This window comes from Phasianus colchicus, chromosome 9 (assembly GCF_987193195.1).
Source record: "Phasianus colchicus chromosome 9, bPhaCol1.hap1.1, whole genome shotgun sequence".
In the NCBI taxonomy this organism is placed as follows: domain Eukaryota; kingdom Metazoa; phylum Chordata; class Aves; order Galliformes; family Phasianidae; genus Phasianus; species Phasianus colchicus.
In genome coordinates, this window is record NC_143444.1 from 17,769,106 (window position 1) to 17,786,740 (window position 17,635).

General features: G+C 39.9%; 1 protein-coding gene across 3 annotated transcripts; it reads left to right on the forward strand.

The window, feature by feature from the left end:
• The first annotated feature begins 785 nt into the window (after positions 1 to 785).
• Positions 786 to 16,900, forward strand: GTF2B (general transcription factor IIB). Of its 3 annotated transcripts, none has more exons than XM_031614785.2 (7): positions 786 to 932; positions 2,770 to 2,876; positions 10,772 to 10,905; positions 14,959 to 15,105; positions 15,240 to 15,369; positions 15,965 to 16,246; positions 16,419 to 16,900. In XM_031614785.2, exons 1-7 carry the CDS (start codon positions 916 to 918, stop codon positions 16,550 to 16,552), a joined length of 951 nt encoding a protein of 316 aa, XP_031470645.1. In that variant the 5' UTR covers positions 786 to 915; the 3' UTR covers positions 16,553 to 16,900. The 3 variants fall into 3 exon arrangements, with proteins under 3 accessions (XP_031470645.1, XP_090002520.1, XP_031470646.1); XM_090146394.1 differs by lacking the exon at positions 786 to 932 and adding an exon at positions 1,307 to 1,834; XM_031614786.2 differs by lacking the exon at positions 786 to 932 and adding an exon at positions 1,841 to 1,990.
• The last annotated feature ends 735 nt before the right edge of the window (positions 16,901 to 17,635 follow it).

Sequence of the window (17,635 nt, forward strand, 5' to 3'; positions counted from 1 at the left end):
ACAATGATGGGAAAGAACAGGTGTAGCTGGGGACAACAAGGTGGATTTTCCATAAGTTATTTGCAAGATCTGTAGTAAAGACTGCTGGGAGTGGTAACCTCATCTACCACATCAAACACTTTTGCTTAGGGAGGAAAGCACTTGACATACGGCTGCAGACAGGGAACAAAACCAGAGTATGGTCCATTGTATTTTTTTTTGCAAGTGATCGTGTTGGTGTAGTGTGAATGGAAGCCTTAGTTGCTGAGCAGAAGGCGGGGAGACCTGCTGCTTGCTGGCACCGATTGGCGGTGGAGAGCTTTCCGCAAAAGCCGCGCACCCTGCAAACCCCCTGGGGCTGAGTGCTGATGTGGCGCAGCTGTTGCAGGCACTGCTACCTCCACATCTCAGAGGTCATAGGGAAACATAATATAGCAAGTCTTATTCCCCGTGAAAAGCAGGTTTTTTTTTGTTTTTTTTTTTTAATGTCTATTTCATCCTTTGGTTTTAGTGCGTAAATGTCATCGCAAGCAGAAATAGGTCCTTCTTTCCCCTTCGCGACATCGAGCTCTGCCTGCAGGCAGCCCCCACGCTGAGCGGCTGCCAGCGCGAGCTGTCTCGCCTCCCGCAGCTGCTCGCGGTGTCGGCTCCCATCCGCCACGTTCTGGGCGCGCGCAGCCCGAGGCGCCCGGCATCGCCTCCGTCAGCAGCTCGCGTTGAGCTGCGCCGCGTCCCGCCGGCGGGCGCCGAGCCGCGCGAGGCGGGGCTCGCGGCAGGCGCGCGCAGGATCCCAGGGCGCGCGCTCGCGGCGCCGCCTGTCCCTTCGCGCGACCCGTCGCGAGCTGCCGGCGGCTCCGCCCCTCGCGGCCGCTACATAAGGAGGTGCGCCGAGCTGCCGCCCGACCGCGCGCAGCCGCTGCCGCCGGAGGGAGCGAGATGGCGTCCACGAGCCGGTAAGGGAGGCCCGGCGCTCCGCAGGGACCCGTGCGGAGGAGCTCCCCCCGAGGAGCGGGCGGCGCGGCTTCCGCCATCTCTCCCCGTCTGCGGCCCGGCAGAGAAAATGGCCGCGTCGCCTTCGCTGGCGCCCGGGGAGGAACCGGCGGCCATCGCCGCTCCCGCCCGGCCCCGGCTCGGCGCCGCCCCCCGCCTCGGCTCGCCGTTCCTCCCGGCTGCTCGGTCCGTAAGCCGCCCCGCGGCGGGGCCGGCAGGCGGGGGGGCCTCCCGGGCTTCTCCGTGTGGGCCGCGGCGGGCGGTCGGCTGCTGTGAGGCGGAGCCCCGAGCTCGGTGCCGCTCCCCGCGCCGGTCGGGCGCCTGTCCGCATCGCTTAATTAAAGCCTGGGTGGAAAAAACGGCTGTCGTGTGGTCATTTGTGACAGAGCTCTGCGGCAGCGTGCCGCGAGCATTTTCTTCGGAGCTTCTCGTTGGATTTTTTTTTTTTTCCTCCCTGCTTTCGCTCCGTGTGTCGCTGGCGTTTTGCATAACGCCGAATGTCAGCTGGGTGCCCTGCTTGCTTTGTCAACACTTGTGTCTGCCACGTGAAGCCGCTGGGCGAGGGAGGAAGGGCCGGGAGGGAGCGCGTGTGTCTGATATCCAGCGTGATCTGCATCCGAAGGTCGTGCGTGACCGTGTTCTGCCCGGGGGTTGTGGAGGTTAACGCTGCTGGTGATTCTTGATCTGCGTTCTGAATCGTAGAGGTTCTTCTGAACAGCCGTCGGTTTAGAACGTTGCGTTTGTTTTCCTTTGACGCATCAGGTGTATCCAAAACATGAAGATCGAGGTGGGACTGTGTAGAATAAGCTGCAGTGACAGGCCGGTGGGAAAGGAGGAAACTCGGATGAATTCAACTCCTATAAAGGCTCGTTTCCTGTTTGAAGGATCGGCAGGTGTTTTTGGTGCCGTCGTGTTTAGGCTGAGAAGTGCTTGCAGCGTTTTATTTTAGTGTGGTCAGCTGCCGTACCCACTGCTTTTTTAGCTCGATTAAATGGCTCTGTTGAATACAAAACTTTGAATAGTAAGTGGAAACAACTTTAGCCTTGAAACAAAGTTGTTTTAATGGAGTTACTGGACATTTACTGTTAGTTTAAATGAGGTATTTACTGTTGCAATGTTTGGTTAGAAGCAGTTGGTCATTGCTCTGCTTTAGTGCTGTTGTATATATGCACATGTTAAATAATGACAAGGCTTTATTGGAAGCTTTTGTAGCTGCTGAAGATATATGGTGTACAAGAGATGGTTCTCAGTCCTCAGAAGCTGTTGTTGCCCAATCCCTCTTGTGAGCTGGTAGTTTCTCCATTACAATCTCACAACTAAGGAATTGCTTAATTTACATGCTGTACTTTTAGCCTAACTTAAGGATGGCGTTTTTTTTTTCCTAATCCTTGAAAAGAATGATAGAATTATATATTCTCAAATAAATGTGTGCCCATTACTTCCTGAAATGAGGACCTGATAAATTATGTTGGTTTGAAAAGAATGAGTGGAAATGCCCATTAGCATGAAGTAATCACCTCTACGTTCTTCAGGAATTACAATTAGCAGTAGATTGTGAGGTGGACTACACTTAATCCTGACTGCATTTAAGTTTTGGATGTTCTCATTGGAAGCTTTCGGTGTTTCTGTGATGAGATAAATTGCAAAAGTTTTGGAATTTAAGATATTCAGGTGTTTTAGGTCAATAATCAGCCCTTCAAATCACCATAAATCATTCTTCTCAGCAGTGAACTCACGCTTTGGGATGCACCCTCCTTGATCGAGATAATAATGATTTAATTCTTTTTTCTTTCTTTGCAGTTTGGATGCTCTTCCAAGGGTGACTTGCCCAAACCATCCAGATTCCATTTTAGTGGAGGATTACAGAGCTGGTGATATGATTTGTTCGGAGTGTGGGCTAGTAGTAGGTAAGTGGATTTTGTATCACTGTGAATTACTGTGTAACTTTAATTATGCATATAGATCTCTTTGGGGTTTTTGTACTTTTTTTTTTTCCCTCCACAACATGGGAATGTAATTTGAATCTTTAGTTTTTTGTCTTGATACCTAAATGTTTTGTTGCATGATGATCTCTTTGCTAAATGCTATTTTTAGTAGCCTTTCTTCTGGAACTTCTTGTGGAATGTTGGAAAAAACAAACAAACATTTTAAAGATTGAAATCTTGAAATATTTTGTTATATTGAATTAGAGTATTATGTTACTTTGTCTAATAGTCTTTAACTGTGACTGTTATTTCAGTTAGTAAAGTTAAAAAAAAAAAAAAAAAAGGCAGTAAAAGCCCATAGGCAAATAGCTTCCTTATAAACAAAGCCAGAGCAACTCTTGTTTCCCACTGGTTGGTGGTTATTTTCTGCCCTGAACGATGATTCTCTGTATTCTTGCCAATACTTGCTTTTGTTAATTACTTCTCCTAAGTCTTTTAATACTACCCAAAATTAATACCAGTTTTTCTACTGAATTTTTGCTGATCTCTTCTCCATTGTATGCATGGCAGCAACTTACAGAGGCTAGACTGTATTGATAATTATAATAGAGTATTTAAAATGGGAAAAAAAAAATTAGAAAAAGAAATCCTTAGAATATTAATGCAGACTTTCATCAAGGTATATTTTCAAAATGTGTTTAAATTGAACTTAGTCGTCTTTAGAGCCAACAGTACTGCTGGGGTAAAATGTGGTTTTTTGTTTTTTTTTTTCTTTAAGCATGGAGTATTTTTTAAGCAGGCTGTTACATGGATTTATCACTAGAATACTCTAACATTTACTGTTGTGCCAATTGCTCTCATCTTGTTTTGCCATCCTTCAGTAAATGAGTTATCCTGCATATGTTCCATTCATTAGCTTGAGTATCCAACAGCTAGTTTGAAAAACTAGTAGATAAATAATTGAAGAGTGCATGACCGAACAACAGTGTGAATATTTAATAGTCCTTCTTTTGTTAGGAAATCTAGAGAAGGAGAAAATCAGATTCTACTCTTGATGTCTCTTTTTCTAGAGATATGAGGAGAAACAGATATTTTCTTGGATGTATAATGGTAGACAATATTTTGTTTCTGAATGATCAAAGTTGTGTGTATTTGTTGCAAGTTGCATGATATGCTCCCCTTAAGAGAGTAGTGATTTCACTTCTTTCTACACAGTGAAGTAAGTCACAGATTTGCATTCTGATTTCTCTAAGCTTACTCAGGTGTAGCTGGTATGTACAAGTGTTACTCACCATGTGTTTTGGGTTGGGTTGAAATTTGATGAGATTTTTACCACTGGAGGGGATCCATTAGAACAGTAGAAGAAACTGCAAGACTGCAGCCAAATTACTGTCACAGTTCCATTTAAAAATACTGTGGTTCTGGTGTCTGCAGAACACTGCTTGTGTCCCAGGGTGGCAGAATTGTATATGCTGAATGTGGGTGTGTTCCATTGCTATAATGTAGTGCCATGATTTGGCCACTGTTTTTGTTCAAGATTGCTGAAATGAGATCCAAGAATTTTTGACAAAGTTTAGTGTATTTCCACGTGATGTTTTTCCTGCTTGCTGTGGCAGAGCACTGAAACATCACATATTTTGAGGAAAAGCTTTTTTTTTTTTTTTTTTTTTTCCTCCTTGTGCATGTTAGTGGTTAAAGTAGCTGATACATTGATTCCAAAGTTTGACAATTATCTTTTCTGTGGGTGTGTAATGAAATCAGTGTTACTAGTATTATGGCTGATGTTGCATTTAGAGGTTATGTTGCTGAGAAGGAGGGGAAAGGCAACAGAAAAAGATTGAGACAACAGGAGACTAGGATAAGGTTATGAATGATATGCAGATGTTTGTTCCATCTCCTGTATACCTTTTAGAGTTTGTGGGAAAACATTGCATAGTTTGTGATCAGAGGTATGGCTTTACAAAGTTCTGTTGCATTATTTAGTTGGCTAATATTTCTGAAAAGTTTGAGATGTAAATGTATAGTCTTAAATTCAAGTATGGTCTATATGGTATAGGTAAGATTTAACTTCACCACAGATATTTTTTTCATTACAATACAACAAATAACTAGGAGTGGATTTCCTAATTGTATCTGTTGGTCACTCCATTACTCAGACCATTGCAATGTCTGATTGCATCTTTACATACATGATGCTTTTCTGAAATAAACAATAAGTTCATTCTTTCTCTTATTTTTTGGTAGTATCCTGGAAGTGAAGAAGGTACTTTAGTACTTCTGATCAAGTAGAGGGCTTTTGTGGCTGTTGTAAAATCTTAAAACTTCCAAATGGTGATAAATCTTTCCATATCTGTATGTATGTTGATGATTACCTCTTTCTCTAAGTACTGTTAACATTCTACACTTAAGATTTTAATTGGAGATTTTAGATTTTAATTAAATGGACAGAAAGTTTTAGATGTGGATGTATATTAGCACCTTATAGCTAGTTACTGCTTTTATGCTTGGTGTCCAGACTACTAGAAAGTGTTGGATAAAAGTTTGTGTTTGCAAGTAAAATCCTTTGCATCCATGGAAAAGCTAATTACAAGATCTGCTTACATTTGCAGAAACTTTGAGTGGCTGAATTGTGGGAGCTGAATTTTCATAGGCAATTTGTTGTATGAGAAGAGTCATCCATTAGCCTTTTTCAGTCAGCACTTCAAATAGTCTCTGTCTTAAGTCTGACCCACTTCAGTTCTGTATCTGCTGGAAACAGCATAAGTTTCCACAAATGCCTGTATTTGTCTTTTGGATGTGGATTGCTGAGAATGCCTGATTCCCAAATCTCATAAGACTGTGGTAAACATGTTGTCCATCCACTAGCCTGAGTGGTGGTGTGAGTACTGAGTCAGGCAGCCATGACGTGACTGCTGTCATTTAGTCTTTGCTAAGACATGAGGAGCAGAAGCCCTGGCAGTTTTGGCAAAGCTTTGTAGACACTCTTCTTAGCATGATATTTCCTGAAGGATGTGGAAGGTTTTACAGTTTGTAGGTTCTAGGCTGGGAACCAAAGATGGTTCAGAGCCAATATGAAGAGTACTTCCATTTGACTAAATATTATGTTTATCTACATTCTGAATCATGGAATATTTGGGGAATGTTTGCTGATGATATGGTGTTGATATCTGAAGCTATTCAAAGGATTGTGTGCCTAATGAAAGCTTCTGTGGGAGACACATAGAGGAAGTTGTGACTGAAAAGTTAGGGTTTGGTTTGGTTTTGTTTATTCTCAACAATTATTCTTTGTTAACTTAAATATACTAGTTTTGTTAAAATGTTGTATAGCTGAGCTCAAGGAAAGTAATTTTGCTTGCTGAAAACTGGAATGAAATAGAGTGTAACTATGCTGGCAAGATGTAAGTGTTATGGTTTTGTGATTTTTGTTATCAGTGCTCCACATCATAACATCATGTAGTGCACTGGCAGTTAGAGTTGGTGCTCCAGGCCAGATTGTTGGTATTTCCAGGTACCTGGTTCTCAGAAGAGAAGAACTACATCTCCCAGAAGACTTTCAATGTTCTGTTTCCATTTTCAGTTTAGAGGGAAAGATAAAACCACTCACAAGTCACGAGACTGTCCCCTTCTTTCACTTCTCATCTTTGCAGTGCGTGCTCCCTGGCTGTCTCACGTCAGCATTAGAGTAAGGCCTTCGGTTTTGGGGCACTCTCATTTTATTTGATTTATCAGCTTCAATTCCAGTTATATCGTATTATATTGTATTATCTTGCATTCCAATATCGTACTTATTAAATCAGTTTTCTCCCTTGGCTTGTTGCTGCTGTTTAGTTTTTAGGCCCATTTCCCTCCCTTTTCCCCTCTTTCCTTTCCCCTTTTCCGGGCCATGTGTCTGTGAGTCCCTTCACACCATTAGTCGTGCAAATTGGCCCCAAATTGATGACAATAAGCAAATAAACAGAATGTGGAAGAGTGTACACATCTGGAGTACTGTGTCCAACTACAGGCTCCTCAGTACAAGAAGTGCTCAGGCTTGTTGGAGCAAGTGCAGCAGAAGGTGACAAAAGTGATGTATTGACAGGTGTATTCTCACTATGAGTGAATGGAGTCTGTTCAGTTTTGAAGGAAGGCTCAGCTCAGCCTGGTTCTGTGCAATTATATCTTCATAATTTTCCTTGGCTTGTAGTCTTCTACCTGGATTTTTCACTGTAATTTGTCTCAGCACCTCAGTACTCTCCACGATAAGGAGTTAGCTGAAATTAGAATTCTATGTATGTTTTTAAGCATGATGTTCTTAAACGCATTTCCATGTATGTGCTCACTAGATGGCAGCAGATTCCTTAACTAATGGTCAGAATGAGCAAAACACTGTTAGAAACTGTGACTGTGTTTGGTATTTTAAATTGCGCATAAACATTATTTTGCTATTTATTTTGAGATTATAATATTAGTTGTTCATATGCAGAGCTTGACTCAGTGTACATCTACCATTATAGCTCCTCTTACAGTGAATTAAGCCATATCATCTTGAAAATGTTTCAGGACTGAATACGGAAGATAACATTATTTGAGGCTCCAATTCCATCTTATTTGTTTTGATTAAACCTCCTCAGTTTGCAGTTATTTGTGTGTATGTATATGTATCTATCTATCTATATATATACACTCACTTAATATAAGAGATAATAAAAATGCAAATAGAGAATGAAGGACTCATGCATCACGAGTATTTCAAGTGGATTGTGCTGCTGAAGTAGCTGGTATTATTTGTCTGAGAATATGTAATTGTTAATGCAGAACTTGTCAAATAGGAGTGCTTTCCTTTGACAAACTGCTTTCTACTTTTGGGGTGAAATAAACATGCAGTATTTGTGTTTTATAGTCATGCTAAAGTAATTACTAAAAACTTCGAAAATTGCATTTTAATTTTTGATACTGAGCTGAGTTCACTCTTTCATTTCTGGAGCACTTGCTCTTTTTATTTATCGGTTCTGAAGGAAAGTAACTCGTCTGAGGTCTTCTGTTCTGAATAACAGCAGTTGTGCATTTTTAGATGACATGTAAACTGAGTTGTATTTCCACTGCAGTTCATGTGTTAGTCAATTAAATTGCATTTTAAAGACTGGTTATATACTGGGAGAAGAGTTTATGAATTAAATAATGCAGTGAAGAAAACCTTTTGTGTTCATGAAGATGCTTCATGCTGGAGATGGGCATCTGTATAGATTTGGTTCATGAAGTGTGTTTTACTTCTCTACTTCAGAGCAGAAAGGGATGAACTCACGTTTGATTTTAATTAAAGATATGTCTGATGTGACCATATCTTGTGAAGTTTGTTTCTGTTCAAACAGATGGCATCATAAGGAAGTAGTGAAGAGAATGTGCAACCACTCCCCGGCCTATCACAGCTGAATACAGCTGACAAACCTATGTAGTAACAACGGGAGAAAGCAGGGATTTTAGATAGTATTTTTTGGGAGCTTTTGGTTGCTCTGCTGTTTGCCACTCAGGTGCATTTTCCAGGTGATTTAGGAGTGCATCAGTAGGGTATGAGCCAGGAATTGCAGTTCAGAGCTAGAAATGATAACTTAGGAACCAGTGTTCAAAGCTGATTCTCTGAGTGCTGCTGTGTTGCACTGCTTTTTGTAAAACTGACTTTGGTACTTAAGGTTTTGTTTCTGTCACTTACTGGTGGGGCTTTATTGCATACATACCAAAGCAACAGTTCCAAAGTGATTTTTATGTTTTGAAAGGTTAAAAGAATACTTAGTGCTACACTTTCTTTTGTGTGTGGGATAGGATAATTAGCTGCTTGTAGTTGAATATTTTCCATCTATGGAAACATTTGGCCTATTTGTTCCAGTTTTGTTGTTATTTCTAGCTTGTGTCAGGCTTCTATGCAAGGCTTTTGAAAGGTGGAATGTGATTCCTTGGACCTTTGTGAGTAAAGAATATCCAGGAAAACTGTTTTCTTGCAATAGCAGATTTCTTGGCAACATGAAGGTATTTACGTACTGCATTTTAATTCCACAAATGCTTTATATTCAGAGATTTGTTCTACTTAATCTTTTCTCACTCTGAAATAGTAGTCTCAATTCTCTGTTTGTAGTATGTTTGCCAAAGCAGGCAGTGATATAACACTTTTTTGTTAGAGCAGGAATGGTTCATAACTCGCAAGAGGCAGATCCTTGAGTGAGTCATTGAGGTCATTTCTACTTGTGGAAAAAAATATTACATCATTGCCCTGTGCTCAGTGTTCTATTTATACCATGCCAGAATTTTAAGTACATTTTGCTTTTTTTAGATGCTGTAAACAGTGTTGGAGAGTTGTCTTAAAGTAAAGTCACTGCTAGACCATAGAAGGTGCATTACTGAATCAAATATTTACAAAGAGTCCAGGAGCCAGAGGAGCATGCTGTCTGCTAATGAAAACTTGCAAGATACCAGCCTCTAGCAGGAAGAATGGATCTGTGTTCTCTTTTACTTTGTGGTGTTCTTAGTCTTCTACCTTTTGTTACTTCCACCTCCACTCCCTCAGCCTTCATTTGAGCGTTAAATAAACGCGGAGCATAGCTAGGAGCATGTTGGGTGAATACTAGTGAGAGTACTTCTGTCTTAAATTTGTTCTTTTCAGGTTGGCCTGACTTCTTAGATTCATTTACACCTTTCAGTTTCAGGCACATTCCTTGCATCATCATGTGTTAAGAGTGAAGTTCCTCGTTCAGATTTTTTTCCACAAGTAGTTTTGCAGTCACACCACTCTGTGCTTTGCTCCTGTATTTTTTTTGTTTCCATTTTCATATTGTATGTTATCATTGTTTGGTAGGGTGTGCTTTTGTCTGTCTGCTTATGCTTTTATTAGATTAAACCAACCTCTGTTGTTTCATATTTGGACTTTTATGCCAGAAATTTTTCTTGCTGTCAGTGCTATTTATTTTTGTGAATTCACAACACTTAAACATTGAAGATAATGAATTTTCCCTCAGGTTTAGTAAAGCAGAGGTGACAGTTATACTGGTTTCTGATAGTCTTGCACAGAACTGTAATGCTTTGTTTCTTAATGCTTTTCTCTACCCATGTTCCTAAAAATTCTGTCTAGTACTGTAGTATTGCTCTGGAGACAATGCCTTGGAGGTGCTGGTTTTACCAGATCTGTGAATAGAACGAACTGAACTACAAACAGAACTTTTTTGTTAATCGTTATTTGTATCATTATGATTACTGCAGGCTTTTTGCCTGTATTAATGTTGGATAGAGAGATTTCTCAATCTGAATAGATGCTGCTGGAAACATTTAGTTGAATTTGAGAGGACTCCCAAGAAAAATCCTTTTCATTAAGGGTCAGGCATCCCTTAAGGAACAAAACAGAGCTGCAAAAAGTTGTTATGATGGCTTAGAAGGTGGCATATTCATTTCTGAATACCAAGACCTGGAGCTCATTCACTATCAAAAGCGATGTGCTACTGCTTGATGAGATTGTGCTTGATAGCTAATTCAGGAGTACTTTTATCAAGTGTCAAAGGTAGGATAACTTACTCTATCACTGGGAATAACTTACAGTCTATCACTGGGAATGTTTATGGACAACTGTGAGCTCCTTCTTTGTATTGAATAACCTATGATATTCTTTAAGGATGGCTGCAACTGTTTTCTGGATTCTTTTATCCAGTTATTTAAACCTTCTCTGCAGCTCCTGTTATTGCTTTCTACTTCAAAATTTTTAGGTTTTTCAATTTTATGTGTTGACCTGCAGCTACATCCTGTTTGCACTTGGTAACAGCCTGCATTTTACAACTGAGAGCTCAGCTGTGTAACTTAATGTTTTAGAAGCTGTTTCAAAATGTTATGTTGATACAAACAATTGCTTTCTGTAACCACAGGTGATCGTGTCATAGATGTAGGATCGGAGTGGAGAACTTTCAGCAATGATAAAGCAACAAAAGACCCATCTCGAGTTGGGGATACCCAGAATCCTTTGTTGAGTGACGGTGACCTGAGTACAATGATTGGAAAGGTAAAATATAAAATATTAAATGCTACTGAGCTTGATCATTTTTGTGTCTACTACATATCTGTGTGTCCACGGGGAAACTATTCAGAGAATGCATTTATAAAGAGATTTAGTCGAAACTGAACTCTTGCTTTTCAGTAATCTGTAAAATGTGTCTGTTTCTGGCTGACAGCAAGAAAGGACTGAACTTCTTGACAAGACAGAAGTTTGCAGTGCTGTAAGATTAGTTGCCACTCTTTAATTTGCAACATTAGCTAGCATTTTTGTAATAATATCTAAATCAGATTAGTATTGGAGACATGGAGAGTTACATGCATGTTGCGCCTGCTCTCTCAGTGAATATTATGTGTAAACACTAAATATAGAATTCTTCTATGGTGTAAGTATTCCATAAGAAAGTGTTGAGTGTATGTTTGGCTTGAAGTTTTGTGATACAACCGTGTTAGATCTTTATGAGAAAGAGAAAGCAAGATTAATAACACAAATGCCCTCCCTTTAATGAAATAGTGACCCAGATAAGCTTTCATTGTGCTTTGTTATATTTTCTACTGCAGGATTCAAATTCATATTTGTGGATTTCCTGAATGTTTCATGCTGTCTGATTTTTGACAGTTGTGATCTGATGTCTTTCACAATAACTTAAATAATTAGTAGCCCGTTTTCAGTGCAGCATTTCCACTTTATTTTTAAGAAAGTGGCAGTTTCATATTCATGTTAAACAGGGAGGTGGTCTTCGGCCATTAAAATTGGAAATGTGTAATACTTAATCATTACCAAAGAAATACAGTTTATTTTTAAAAACAGCTTGAAGTTTGGGTTATCTTTCGGTAATTTAGTGAATTTCCTAAATTCCTAGAAAAAACAAATCTGTAGTTAACGTACAGCTGTTAACTGACAGCAATCACGTGGATACCTAGAGAGCCGTTAGTGTTTTTGATGAATTATTCTATTCCTCTTTTCCACGAATCCTAACAGAAAACAGTCCTCCATGAAAAATGAAGAAATAGGCATATCTAAACATATATGGGTATACATAGGAGAATGTGCCACCATATTTCTCAGCTAGGAATTCTACAAAGAGAAGACGACCGTTAGTGAACACTGATAGGAGCAGCTAATCTTGAAGCTATATTAGTTTAAAAAAAAAATAAAATAAAATTGTCCATCTGGATTCTTGTGTTTTGGACTTCTCTGAGCATTGTTATTTCCAACCAGATTTTGGGACGTATTGTACTGGGCTTCCCTTCAAACAAATTTCTGCACTGCTTCATTAAACAAATGGGCATTGCTAAGTAGCTCTGTGAAGCAGTGCTTTAGAAGTTGTCAGACTTCTAATGATACTGTAATAGGTTCAGAAGGATTGTAATTCTCAGGACTTGGATTTCTGTTACAGATTTGGTAAGCTATGATAAAGATGAGAAATGCACCTTTATAAATGGAGAAATGGACAGCTTACTCCGGAGTCGTGCTGTTGTATCATTTTGGAACTGTGCAAATGCGGTGTTTGTTTCTGGGAACTCAGTTTGATTCTTAAGTAGGATGACATTTTCAACTCTTCTAGGACCTGCATGTTGGAAAAGAAAAAAGGTATTTCAGCAGGAGATACAATTCAGCTGGATACAAATTCTAACATGACCTATTAACCCTCTTCCCATTTGAAGTTCAGTGCCTTATTTAGGATAAGAAGATTAGTAGTCCCAGGGAGAGAATTAAAGACCTAAAGAAACATCTATGGAAAAACTTGTTTTTCAATGAAAAACAAACATTTTCAGGGATAAGGATTCATTGAATGTAATAGCTTTGCTGTTAACTAGAATATCCTTGAATAGACAGGACTGAAGTAGCTGTAGCAGGTCCATGGTTACCTCCAGACCACATAATGAGCAGGTTGTACTGGGCAAGCCTTCTGCGTGGTAAGGGTGCATTCCTTGATGCTGTGCATAGCCTCCAGTCAGTGGTGATGGCTTCTCCCTTCTGCTCTTAAGGGAGAGGATATACCAGGGTGCAAACTGTTGGAAGCCAACACCTACCTTCCATTAAATCCCTCCAGAGATCACCCCTGTTTACTGCACTGTGTATTTTTACTCTAGCTATCTTTTAATCAGTTTTCAGGACTAGAATATAAAGGAATATGTTATGTTTTTTCTGGTCTTTGGAAGCTGAAAAGGTGAAATTTCTGACTTCAACATGTTTTTTGCTGAACTTCTAAAGATTACAAATAGGTAGCTCATGGAGGCAACAGCCAGAAGAGACGTAGTTCTTAAAAACAATTAGATTTCAGTTAAAACTACAGGGCTTCTGTTCTTTTTCCATGCAGGAAAAGGTACTTCCTAACATGGTTGTGAAGAACTGAAGCCAACAAAGCATTGTCCCTCAATTGAATGATCTGGAAGGAAAGTAGATGATGCATTTAAATAGCAAATGCAGGAGAACTGCTGTGGTTTAACTTAAGCAGTTGAAATGGAAGAGTATTTTCCAACCCTTTTATAGTTGTGAGCTGTTGTATATTGGGGTTGCTCTTGGAAGGTGCTGGCAGTGTGAAATCCTCTGACTAATAGTATTTGTGTACAGCTGTGTTGGTAGTTTGATGTATGTAAGCAGACATTCAAAGGGAAAAGTAATGGCTGAGAAAGTGAAAAACGAGGAGATAGAGGAGAAAATTACAAAATAGTGAAATCTTTCAGGTGCTGTGTATAATGGACCAGGGAAAGTAAGATCTCTGTGGTGAAGGGGAATGCTTGGTGGCTTCTGAACAGAGCAGTGTTTCCTGGAAAAGAAGGGACACCCAGTGTGAGGTCTGGACACAGGGCCTGGGAACTTACTGCCAAAAATGATGGGCCTTTGTGGTCATTTCCCTGGCAGCTACAAGATTTTGAGGAAATACCGTTCCTCTAAGTATTTGTGCACAGCGCTGGTGCAGGAAGCTATGATACACAAGAGTGCTGCAGGGAACATCACAGGCAGCAGGGATATGAGTGATGACCAGGAAAGGAGCCTTTTGACCTGAGACATGTGTATCTTAGGCAAGGAATGTTGTTTGGGATAGTTTCTAAAAGGGAAGTCTCGCTGAAGGTATGTTTGTAAAGCTCTTTGAGGCCTGAAGTCTTTTGTGCTTTCTTGCTCTTTGTTTCCCCTTAAGACTCTCTGGCAACCTTTGGGTAGTTGGAGGGATTCATCCAGTCAAGTCACTAGGATTGCCTTCGGTGCTCCCTCTGCTGTGTTGGTGCCATGGTTGTTTGTAGGTGGTTCTTTCACTGGTACCAGTGCTGGAAGGAGTAGGAAAAAAGCCAAGAACAGTCTTGGGTTCTAGTGTCTGACATAGGCCTGTTTAAAGGGCCAGCCTATAGGGAAACTTGTGAGAGGGGTTTCTGTGTCAGGGTCTTACGTTTTCACAGCAGTACCAAAGTGTGCACATGTTGGATGTGGGTCTCAACAACAGAGGTAGCCATCAGATTATGAGGTGGATACAACCTCATCAGGAGGACTTCAGGATTTTCCTTAAAGAGGCCCTTGGATTTATTGTAAGGGCAGAATATATGGATTTTTACACCTTGCCACAACTAATGCTTGCTGCTGCTAGCAGGCAAAGCATCACGTTAGTTTTGAATTGGTCATTGGTTTGGATAGTCTCTTTGCCTATGCTTTTATTTCCATTTTTGAGTTGTTGTTGTAACAGTTGGTTTCCAGTTGGTCATAAAATTGTTTTGAATTGGCTATATCTGCTGTGATGCAAAGTCAGCCTAATTGACATACAGAAAACATAATCTTGGACCTGAACATTGGTATTAGGCACAATGACAGATGCATGTTGGCTACATGCTATTTGTATTTCATTCTCACATAATCAGTGGTCCTTGGAAATCAGCTAATGTTTTAAGACTTGTGCAGAATATAGAGCATGATGTTTGGGACAAGGCTCAGTTTTATGATTTACTTCAGTCACATACACTTGCATGTTCCAATCTGTTAGGATTTATAAAGCTGGAATATGTTTGCTCTTGAAATGAGGAAAAGGTTGACTGTTTTATTGACTATGTGTATATATATTTTTTTCAGGGCACAGGTGCAGCAAGTTTTGATGAATTTGGGAATTCAAAGTACCAAAATCGCAGAACGATGAGTAGCTCTGATCGTGCAATGATGAACGCCTTCAAAGAAATTACAAACATGGCAGACAGAATCAACCTCCCTAGAAATATAGTTGTAAGTTCATGTCTCCGTCTTAAATTTTTCTGGCATTGACTGAGTTAGCATAATATAATGGGCGCATGAATTTTTGATATTGCTGCTAATTAAATGGCCTAGAGTTAATTAAATTTAATCATCTTGCTTTGAAGGATCGAACAAATAATTTATTCAAGCAAGTGTATGAGCAGAAGAGCCTGAAGGGAAGGAGTAATGATGCTATAGCTTCTGCTTGTCTCTACATAGCTTGTAGGCAAGAAGGTGTTCCAAGAACATTTAAAGGTAAGTTTTCAGTGGTACAGATTCAATTTTGCTATGAAGTGTCATTGTTATTATAGGATGTTAGTTTTCAGATGTCTGGATTTTGCCAAATTGGTTGTTTGCTGTGAAAGCCCACCTTTGTTTGGGCCTGGGGAGGAGAAGTTGGGTCTGCAAAAAGTTTGCTACATTCATAATGTGAGTAGGCTTTCAGCCATGGGATTCTTGCTGATAATATATTTTAAAATTGGCATTTGAGATTCATTCTGAGTATCGGTGAGATTTAAGATGCTGCTTGATCTGATGAAGATGGGGACTCTTGTAACTGCATTTGAGCCAACAGCTCTGCAGAAGGTATGTGCGTCTTTTCCCTGATGAGGGGACAACTTTGAGAGTATCAGATCTCCTTTATTAAGCAATCTGTATTTTTTAGCTTCTCGTGAAAAGTTTGAACTGACTTAAATGATTTTGAAGTTTCATTAATGTGCAAAACTTGTGGTGCAGTGGCCTTCATCACATTGGCCTGCTTTGTGGCGTTAACCTACATATAATCAAATCCAGATATTTTCGGGCAGAAAATACTGTCAAATGTGAAGTTTATTTTTTCCTCTTTATTTAGAAATATGTGCGGTGTCCAGGATTTCAAAGAAGGAAATAGGTCGGTGTTTTAAACTTATTTTGAAAGCCCTTGAAACCAGTGTTGATCTGATTACAACTGGAGACTTCATGTCAAGATTCTGTTCAAATCTGGGTCTTCCCAAACAAGTACAAATGGCAGCAACACACATTGCCCGTAAGGCTGTGGAATTAGATTTGGTTCCTGGGAGAAGCCCTATTTCTGTAGCAGCTGCAGCTATTTATATGGCATCACAAGCTTCTGCAGAGAAAAGGACGCAAAAAGGTAAAACTTTCTTTAACATTTTATTGCTTAAAAGAGAACTCATGTTTTCTGTAGACTTGGAAGCTGCTGTTCCAATGGCATGCAGCAGAGACCAAACAAAGATATGCTGTTTTATTCGGTAAAAACAGCAAAAATTAAAAAACGTTATTAATTTGTCTGCTTTTTGTCTTAGAAATTGGTGATATCGCTGGAGTGGCTGATGTTACGATCAGACAATCATACAGGCTCATCTATCCTCGAGCTCCTGATCTCTTCCCAGCAGATTTCAAGTTCGATACTCCAGTAGACAAGCTACCACAGCTGTGAAGTTGCTGAAGGTTACTTTAATTTCTAATAACAACAACAACAAAAAGATTCTGGCCTATAATAAAGGATGTACAAAGTGTTAATATTGAGTCTTCATGTTGTGGAACTGGAGGATATGGATATTTGAGCATAACTGCTGGAATGCAGCACACATTCCAAGGGTAAACAAGCTAATTGTGTGGCATTTTGTATGTATATATTAGTGGAAGTAAATATTTAATGACTGTTGCAACAAACTTAATTTCATATTATTGTACTTATTCAGATTTCTTTTGTAGGGATCTAGTAAAATGTATTTTGGAAAATTGAAAATACTATGTAATTCCCAAATAAACTTTTCCAAAAACACTTACGATCTTGTGGATGTCACTACAATTTGACACACACATACTTTTCCACAAATGGAGAACTGGAATGCAATCACTGGAATGGTTGAGATAGCTTCTTCCTTAGATTTTGTCACAAGACTCCCCTTTGTGACAGTTTTTAATCTTAAAAACTAATCTTTATTGTGGCTTTAATATATGCAGTTAGCTGCAATCTGCAATAGGGAAGACTTGAGCCAGAATGCGAACTTTTGGTGAAAAGCAGTTTGAATATTTGTGTAACTGTTGCTAAAGTTCTCCAGACTTGCTTTGAAAAGATCAGCCATGTCCTTGGCACAGCCTCGCCTTGATTTTCACTGATGTCTCTGTGCTTTGCTTCTCCGAATTTTATGTAATGACAAAGCAGCTGAAGATAAAGACTTGAATTGAATTTCTGACAACTGTGTGATGCTTGATACTGTAAAAGCAAGGTTAAAAAACAATAATAATCATCCTGATATTGCTGTGAAATGTTCTTTCCACCTTGCCGTCTGGCTGGCCAGTGGTTAAGCTTTTGCCACTGTTAGGTTCTGTGTGAGTGCTGAACTCATCTGGAATGGTGCACCAAGTGCTAAGAAGTGAAGGGCAGAAGTTGTTCAGCCCTTCTCTAACTATAATAGCTTTGAAAAGTAACTGTTTGACAGTGTTTCTTTGTGTGTAAAGCAACAAATGTGCTTAACTGGAAGTCTTCTGGTTCCCAAGTTAATTTTGCATCACA